Source organism: Panicum hallii, chromosome 5 (assembly GCF_002211085.1).
Source record: "Panicum hallii strain FIL2 chromosome 5, PHallii_v3.1, whole genome shotgun sequence".
In the NCBI taxonomy this organism is placed as follows: Eukaryota; Viridiplantae; Streptophyta; class Magnoliopsida; order Poales; family Poaceae; genus Panicum; species Panicum hallii.
In genome coordinates this window covers 44,259,380-44,268,739 of record NC_038046.1, presented here as the reverse complement: position 1 = coordinate 44,268,739, position 9,360 = coordinate 44,259,380, and the positions used below count along the sequence as shown (strand labels likewise).

Below are 9,360 nucleotides of genomic sequence, written 5' to 3'. Positions count from 1 at the left end.
CTGCATCGATGCCGCCGGGAACCTGACGCTCCACTCCGGCATAGCCAATGCGCGATCAGGTCGAACTCGGCAATATGAACCACCAGCCACCCTTTTTTCAAAGGTCCAACTACGCCCCTCGAATCCGAGGTCATCTTATGCACGCTGATGAATCAGACCAAAAATTGACTAAAGAAATGGAAACGGAACAAGGAGTTGGCTGCAGACCGCTCGTTCTCGGCCTTCTCGTCAGTCACACTAGGAGGAGCACAAGAGGGCCGTGCGCACTCTATGCATACTAGAACATCATGCGCGCGTTGCGCGCCCTATCATAACTAAAGCAGTAGAGCTGAACACATCGATCAATATATAAAGTATATAGAAGATATATAGAAAGGAATGCACGTAAGATGTCTTAAAATGATGGATTCTATTTCACAGGGCAGTTAAATTTGAACATCTTCACCAGTAGCAAGAATACTGATCCAAAATTCCAAATAAACATGCAACATATTAAATAAGGTTTAGGAAACAAAAAGGTTACACAGTACATAAATGTTAAATTTTCAAAAATATATCTAGCTGTTTGACACAAGTTCTGAACAGCCCAAGTAGCGAGCAACCAGTAGACAAAAGGATGCATCCTCTTATTGCGCTAACCATCCTTGCTTTCATTGCAGTGACAATAAACATTACGTTACCATTGTCAGACTAAGTAAGAAAATGAACTTCATATATTTTTATGAACTTCATATATTTTTCTACCAAACCGGATAATACAGTGAAATCTCTATAAGCATGATATTACTGCAATGAACATGGTGTATTCTATTCACAAGAAGAAAATGGCAAGCCTAGAAGACTAAGGCTACAATTCTTCTCTTTTACATTCATGGAAAACCTAGCCTAAATGACATCAATTCAATCTTGCCGGTTATCATTTTTATTCAAGGGACCTCTACATTATTAGTAGAACAAAGTTAAAATAATATCAATTAAATGCACCAAAAAGCACTAACGGCCATGCTGATAATCTGATTGTAGGCCAATTACAATTTGCCATTTTGGTGTGATGGCTGAAAAAAAATTTGAGATCGGTATTTTTTTTTATAATATTAGAGGCAGATGTCTATATATACAGAAGCAACAGAACTTCTGTTGATACCAAACACTCATAGATAGAATCAAATACCATTTGTGCAGAGGTAACAGAGCATGGCATGCAAAACTTGAGAAGTAGAAGTCACGAGAACATATCATGCCTTATTGTTCAACATGAATCCCAACTGCATATCTCAGTAAGCTAAATTTCAGAAATAGATGTCTATAGTTTTATTTTGTACATTGACCAAACTGTAGGAACAGAAATACCAAACTTTACAAACACATGTTTCAGACAGCTTGATATCTAAAGCCAAAATTCTTTTCATATGAAACCACACAGTTCATAAAATCAAAGAGCAAACATTCTGCTGCAATTATTATAAGATCATCATACACAACTCATAATTATCCTAAGGGGACTTGCTTAAAAAATCCTGCTGGACAGCATCAATTTGGTTATGCATTTTCACTAAGTTGCCTAATTATTTTGATTATGCATTTTCAGAAGTTGCCTACTTAGTTTTCCTTTTTCTATGTATGGGCACCTAATTTGAAATGAATGTTTGGTTATGCATTTTCAGTGAGGTGCCTACCTATTCTTCCTTTCCGTATGTATGGGTAACAAAAAAAAAATACTGCTACTGCCTAGTGTATGGTACAGGTCAATGGGGACAAGAAAGACTAGGCATGGTACAGGTCAATGGGGACAAGAAAGATGCTAACAGGATCACTTGACAAGATGAAGTCCCCAAAAAGTAGATCATTCAAGAAAGCAACCCTACTTTATACTTTGTGGATTATAGGAGGTGCCAAGGCAGTAATTTAAAATATTACTATTTGATGTAACTGCTCAGAGGTATACACTAAGCTACATTTTAGACCACAGCATGCAAAATCATATCAAACAAACCACAAAATTAATCCAGCAATATTAAAGTTCATACTAACAAGCCATAAGGGAAGATTTGTTGTAAATGCTCATAGGTATAAATTAAGCTACATGAAACATATGAACATAATTGCCATGTGAAAAAACTTTTGTCCTATGCGAAAAAAATTGCTTTGAATCCTGAAGTAACAATTTCAACTGAGCACAACTACATTTAGTTGTACCTGAGAAACCTTTGCACAGACACATGTAGCCTCCTATCCAAGCCTAGTCCTAACTTGTGTGAGATATCCTTCTAATCACCAACCTGCATCAAACATTAATCAACCTAGAATTAGCAGCTGAGGATCAATAATTCTATAGAATGGAACTGCACGTTTAAACCTAGGTGCTACTTAAAATTGAGTATTTTAAGCAACTAAACAGATTAGTAGCTGCACATTGAACCATCCAATACATGTGGGGGAATAATCACTTAGAACAGTCCAAATTTGACATGAATAACTAACAACTGAACACATCATTCGCTGTTCAGATGCCGACACAGAGGTGAACACAAATATAGAGTGCAAATAATTTAGGAAATCACAAAATTTCAGGTACTAAGCCACTGCACACACAATCTCTTTCACAAGCAAGAGCAATTCACATGACGAATTGAATTTTTGACCAAGAATTTTATAACTGCTCACACAATATGATTTCCTGGACAAGATGCATCACTTATCTGAAGTGCATACTAAGGATTGTTTCACACTAAAACACCCATCAAGATAAACCACACATCTTAGCAGTAAGCCACAAAATAATTCCAATTTCACCTATACTTTCAATAAAGTAGGTATGGCATTTACAAATATTTGTTTATGGTATTCCTCCGTGCATTTGTTTCAAATAAAAGACAATAAATACCTCTATGTTTTTATCCAAGAAACTAGCATTTGATACTCGTCCTGGTATTGTGTCAAACCATTTTAGGCTGAAAAAAGAGAAACGGCAGAACAGAATGCACCTAGCAGTACAGTTCAATCAAAGTCACCACCAATTCTAGTAATTGTACACTTAAAACACAACTCCCGTCAAAATTCACAGGCTTCTCTTTACAATCCGTGCTAAAAATTAAAGGTACTAAACAGAATTCAGAGAGTTTGCAGTGAAATAGACCTAGAAAGTTAGTAAAGGTCGCACCCTTGCCAAGTTCCTCACAGCTTCTTGGCCGCCGCGTGAGCGAGTCCCTCTCCTTCATCAGTTTCGGCTGCACACCAAGGATCCGCAGGCAAGAAGCTAAGTACAAGTCCTAATACTACGAATACGGGAAGAATTACGGTGACTGGGGAGCTTATGTTCAAATCGAGGGTTGCAGCTAGGCGGGTGCGGAGGTCAGCCTCAGTGCAGTCGCGGTCGGCAACGCACATGAGTAGGAGGACGATCTGTCTCCCGCACCTTACCTCTCGGCAGATCTAGGGGGACTGCCATGCCACCGCCGCCTTTCTTGATGGATCCAAGTCCGCGCAAGAGAGGAGAGGGAGTCGGTGCCGAAGCCGCTCGATGCTTGAAGGGAGATGAGATGGAAGGGGGAGGGGTGAAGAGCGATAGCGGCGCTCGCGCTGGAGTGGAGGAGCGTACATCACATGTGGCGATGGTGGCAGAGAGAGGAAAGGGAAGGAGAGAGAGGGGGGGATGAGGAAGAGCTGGGGTTTGGTCGAGCGGACGGTTTTCTGAAAAACTAGATTGCAGGAAAGGAAGAGCGCCCGCGGGCGAAGATCAGCACGTTTCGAAGCAACATGGCGGGCTGGGAATTTGCCGTCGTACACGGTATTGTGAAACACTCTCGCGCGAGGAGGAGGAACCTGTGAAACCCGATGCAGGCCAGCAGCACTAGCAAGCCCCGCTGCTGGGCTACCTCGCCTGCTGGGCCGGCAAGGCAAGCATGGGATGGCCCCACAACTTGCTGCTGCGTACTCCGTACACGAAAAATCGATTGACAAAGTAAAACGAAAATTAGTCGAGTGTTAGTTAGGAATTCCGTAATTCAATTAGAACTCGATGTGGATCAGCCAAATTCCAAGGAATTCAGTGTCCAAGTATCTGATTGGTGATGGGTTTCGCTATGTTCTCTCTTTTTTAATCTTTTCGAAATGGAAAGCAGTTCCAGTCTGCGGTGCTGCACAATCGTCAGGGACCATCATCTGAAGTTCTGATAAAAAAGAATGCGGTCGGCTGTCAAGGACAGGAGCGAAGCGACATCAACCGAACATGACCTGCCAAGCATAGCGCGAGGGGCATGAGCTTGTTACACTGTCTCCAACGATATCCTCCAAATCCCATCCTCTACATCCTTCATTTACAGAATTCTCTACAAGATTCTCTCCTCTATATCTCATTTCTCTCCAACAACGTTCTCTAAATCTCGTTCTCTATACATTAAACCCTATATTAGAAACGTATTTTGTTCCAAAGTTTTATACGTACGTATTTATCATACCTCAAACACTATGGACATATTTTATTTTTATTTAATTCAGTGTTTGAAACGTAAAGAAAAAATAGAGAAGAGAAGAGAGAATCTCTATATATAGAGGAAACTTGTAACGTTCTCTATTTTAGAGAACTACTTAGAGAACGCTGCTGAAGCAACAGAGAACGGAATCTTCCTCTATATATAGAGTACAGAACGCTTTACAGAACGCTGCTGGAGACAGCCTAAGAAGAAAATCATGCCGGATGATATCCTTCAGCTCGCGATGAACACACAAGCAATAAAAAATAATTGTCCCAGTGTGAATACACCAAAATTTAACTCAGCGTCGAACGGTGGAACAGAGCCAGGTCAAGGACTAGCGGTAATCAAGAAACCCTTGTGCTATGCAACTACTGCAGAATCAGAAACCCTTGTGCATTTTCATTGAACCCAACGACGACAGATAACCCAACGAGCTCACAGCCAGAACAATCCAACGGCCACGAACACAAGGTCTAGAACATCATGACAGCAAGTTCCATCCCGGATTACTTGGAACGATGGAGGACAACCACTGCTACTGATTAGCTAAGGTTATAGGATGATAACTAGTCCGCATCAGCATTTTCTCAGCAGACCAACTGGCGCATAATCGTAGAACCTTCAACCTGACGATAATTCTTCTGACGTGCTCCAACAGAACATCGCCACATCGAGCTATTTTGTTGGTAAACATGCAAAAGATGCCTTAAAAGAGGGAGTTCACTAGTCTACTTCATCGTTGCCTGCTTCGTCAAGTCATTAAGCGATAAACATCATCTACTGTACATATATCATATCACTCACTACAACAAGAAGGGCAAGTTTGTTCAACTTTGATATCTTGAAGCCAGATCACCCTTCTAGTGACGCCTTGCCTGGCAAACCTCTTATTGTATGCTTGCACTGGAACCTGTAAGGGCAACACCAATTCATTAAAAGGTTTCACCACGGTCAGAACAAAAAAGGTTCATTGTAGCTAGAACATAGGTATATATATGATCAGTAATCTGTAACAGCTTGATAATAAGAGTTAAGCAAATGTGGTTTTCCTTATCCAGAACCATCAAAACAATAGAAGTTACTATGCAAGCAACAAGGCCCATATAGATGAATGATCAATGAATTCGACAGCAAAACACTGATCATCCGTGGCACAAATTTCCAGTTTCACAATGCAGCCCTGAAAATACTCTGTATTGCATAGCCCAGGAACAGCCTGATGTACTAGGAGAAGACATTACATTCGACACTACAAAAGGGACGAGAATCCCACAACCAAGGAATCAATGGCAAGATGACATCACAAAAAAAAAATTTACCAGATAGCATCTGAAGGAGAAGATTCTGAAGTGGAACATGGGGCATTAGCAATTGGCATATGGTGCTGGTTATTCCATTGACAGCCTGCTTTACTGCACTTTATATGCATTTGAAGAGGTACAACCTGAGGTGAAAAGTTTAGGTTCAGGGAATTAATCTTGGGGAATTGCTATGTTCCAAAGGAAGGCTGATAAACACAAATGAGTTGAGTAAATTAACCTTGACAAAAGAGCAGTACCTTCTTGCTGTAACGAAAATCACGCTTTGGCAGGAAATCCAGTGGTAAGTTCAATGTACTGGGACATCTTACCAGCAAAAACAACTTGCTAGGCCCTTGAAGAGAATACAACTAAATTAAGTTAAAGTGGATTCTGACCTCAGCCAAATATATATAGTAAACCAAAAGACAGAATACCTGTGTAGGACAAACTCCCTGCTCCACATGATACAAGAGCACGGATAGCCTAGAAATATGCAACTGTGTTATCATTGGAAAAGGAGAATTCCAAAATAGATGCTCATAATATAAGAACTCGTTATAAACCAGTACATATTTCATGCCTGGAAATGTGGTAATAAACATGAAAAGGTTCAACTACTTAGCCATATGCCGAACAACAAATTGAAAATCCAACACGAAGATAGCAAAAATTTGCAAATATTGATATCTGTGGATAGTACTTCAATGCTTAACCAAGAACAGATCATAATAAACAGAATCATTCTACATTTAGGGTAAAATGTTGGTTTAATAGTAGCTCACCTTCCGAGAAACAGATTGAGCTAACTTGGTTAGAGCTTGATCTTTGGCACTTCCTGAATCAAACGTACCATGAGAAATTGTAATGTCATACACAAATAAGGGTCGTACAAGGCTTCCTCCAAGGATCAGGACAACTCCTTCAATGCTAGAAACTTCATCAAGTGCTTGCTGAAGAGCACACAGTAAGGTAGAGATGCCATTCATCAATTTCTCGTGCTTCTTTATTCTACATCTGACCTCCCTTTTTCGTGTATTGTACTTTATCTGATCAGATGGTTTGAGTTCAGCTGGTTGTAATGTCATTTCTGTCTAGAAATGGCCATAATTCACAAATTTGTTCCTTTCCAAAATAGAAGGCAGTAGAAAAGTATTTACTGAATGCTGAACTTACCATTTCCTCCTTTAAACTAGCAAATTCATTTTCAAGACTCTGCAAAACCCTGAAAATGACGAAATTTAATACACAGTCCAAATTCATTTGATAATTACATAGAAGAGTAAATAACCATCCTACCCTAGTTTACTAAAAAAATATTATTATGTTCTTCAACTGTTGTGCATCGATATATTAAAAAAACACTCAACAACCTTCTATCATGAGATCCCCTGCACCAATGCAAAATAAGGCTTCCATTGTGATCAACACAGTAGCCTCAGACAAATGCACAACCTTTAATAATGACTTCAATCACTTCTCAAATTGTTGGGACAGTGCCCCATGAAACAAGAACTACTAATGGCCAGGCATACAGATGTAGGGAACATTTGTTGTGTGTTTGGATAGTAAAAACACAAAGACATATCAATACTAATCAGACTATATATCAAAACTTCAAGCTCCACATGTACATTGTTTTTCCTTGAGTGTGCTATACATATATTATTGTTGCGGGTTGTTGAGTGTCAACACTACTTAACGGTGTCAGAGTACTCTCAGTTTTTGGTTTGTGCAAATATTTTTATTCCGCTATTGTCATTACCATGATTTGTGCTGTTTCTTCATCTTGTCTTTTGATCCTAAGCTTAAACCGTATCCGTTTAGTTCTGTTTAGATAAATATTGAATTTTCTGTCTGGACATAGTTTGCAGTTTGTTAAACACTGTAGGTTGAGTTTTGTTCCTTTTTTTTATTTGTCATGCTCCATTAGTTTCACAATGTGCACATATGCAGATTAAAATTTCTTGTGATAATCACAAGAAAAGCATGGTCCAAATAGTTATAGACTAATCTCTTTGTTAATTAAGTTCTTGATGAAGTATGTACTCAGGAAGTAACGGATAGATCCATAAGCTGGTTCAAAAACTGAGAGTAGGAAGCAACGCATAGATCCATAAGCAGATTCAAAATAAAAGACCTCAGCAGCCCGGATAAGATAATATCAAGAAACATTGAGCTAATAAGGATGCATAAACTTAATAGTAAATCTGAAACCAAGGCTTATCACAAAATTGTATAGAAAGGACTGGCTAAATGAGCAAACAAAAGCCCATTTTTGTAACCACCTAAGGAATCGTCCAATAAATCACATATAATTGTCTGAGATTTCCCGAGGCAGTTCAAAGTCAAACCCATGTAATGATCGAATCCCCTACAGCCAGTCGATCCAAAACCCTTACTAAGTTGCCATTCCGCACACAGGAAAATTGCTCCATAGCATAAACATTAGCGCGTGAACTGATCCATCGCAAATGGAAGCTAATCCAAAACCCAAATTACATCCACAGGCACGACGGTTGCTCTAGGCAGCCATAAGGGTAGGTTCAATCCAATCCAAATCGACCAAATTCAAAGCCCCGCTCGACCAGATATGCAACGAAAAAGCAATCGGAACAGCGGCAGTCGCTCGATTAGACCCAGAGCAAAGAATTTACACCGGAACCCGCTAAATCCGCCATAGATCCTACCAAATCCCAGCATTGAACAAGAGAAATACAGGGATAGATTAGGGATTACGAGGGGATCTGGTGGTGCATGTAGAGGACGAAGCCGACGAGCTCCTTCACGACGTGGAACACCTCGGATCGCCGCAGCGCCGCCGCCGCCGCTTGCACCTCCACAAGCCCTAGCCCCCGCTGCTCGGTGCCGGCGCCGGCACCGCCGCCTCCGGAAGAGGAGGAGGAGGTGTTGGTCTCCATCTCGCCGCGACCGCACCGCCCCGCCAGCACCGCACCGACGACGGTTAGTAGGAATTCGAAATTTTGGGGAAGGTTTCAGACAACTCTGTTGTTTGTTCCGTTGGGCGAACGGAAGGTCCTCGTTTGAGGTTTGTTATTACAAATTTATTACTCCTACCATTTTGTTTTGGGATTTTACGTTTCAAACTATTGCCCTTTTTTTAAAAAGTTAAAATACTACTCAAAGATGCAACTATTTCTGTTCTTCTTTTTTGCGGGTACAACTATTTCTGTTCATTTACCGTTTTGTTATACAATTGTTAATTGCGGCTCTAAGATCTCTATTCGGGCAAAGATGTTCCAGTCAAAATAAATAAAAGGACACATCAGCTTCAAAATATAAACTATACCATAGCAATAAACAACTCGTTCAGAATTTCTTCCCTACAACCGAACTTACAAAGCTTACCACATCTATAATTATCTTATTTAGAGCTTTTCCGAGGCCGATGCATAAATCTACATGGCAGTGCAAAGCTAACCATCTGTCACTAGATATATCGATTCATAGCGAGGAGAGATGAGTTCAATCCTATTTGAGAGTCGAGTTTTTGCAGAATAAAAAATAGATGCATGCAGAGAAGGTACCATGGTTATGAGGAGGATGAACAAAACATAAGGAAAAAA

General features: G+C 40.2%; 1 protein-coding gene across 2 annotated transcripts; it reads right to left on the bottom strand.

The window, feature by feature from the left end:
- Nucleotides 1–4,851: 4,851 nt before the first annotated feature.
- On the bottom strand, nucleotides 4,852–8,794 carry LOC112891910. Of its 2 annotated transcripts, none has more exons than XM_025958913.1 (7): nucleotides 8,513–8,794; nucleotides 6,950–6,998; nucleotides 6,559–6,867; nucleotides 6,211–6,259; nucleotides 6,034–6,128; nucleotides 5,795–5,919; nucleotides 4,852–5,385 (listed from the first exon to the last, which is right to left on the bottom strand). In XM_025958913.1, the coding sequence occupies exons 1-7, from the start codon at nucleotides 8,692–8,694 to the stop codon at nucleotides 5,328–5,330; spliced, it is 867 nt and encodes a 288-aa protein (XP_025814698.1). In that variant the 5' UTR covers nucleotides 8,695–8,794; the 3' UTR covers nucleotides 4,852–5,327. The 2 variants fall into 2 exon arrangements, with proteins under 2 accessions (XP_025814698.1, XP_025814699.1); XM_025958914.1 differs by having other exon boundaries at nucleotides 6,559–6,822.
- Between the last annotated feature and the right edge of the window lie 566 nt (nucleotides 8,795–9,360).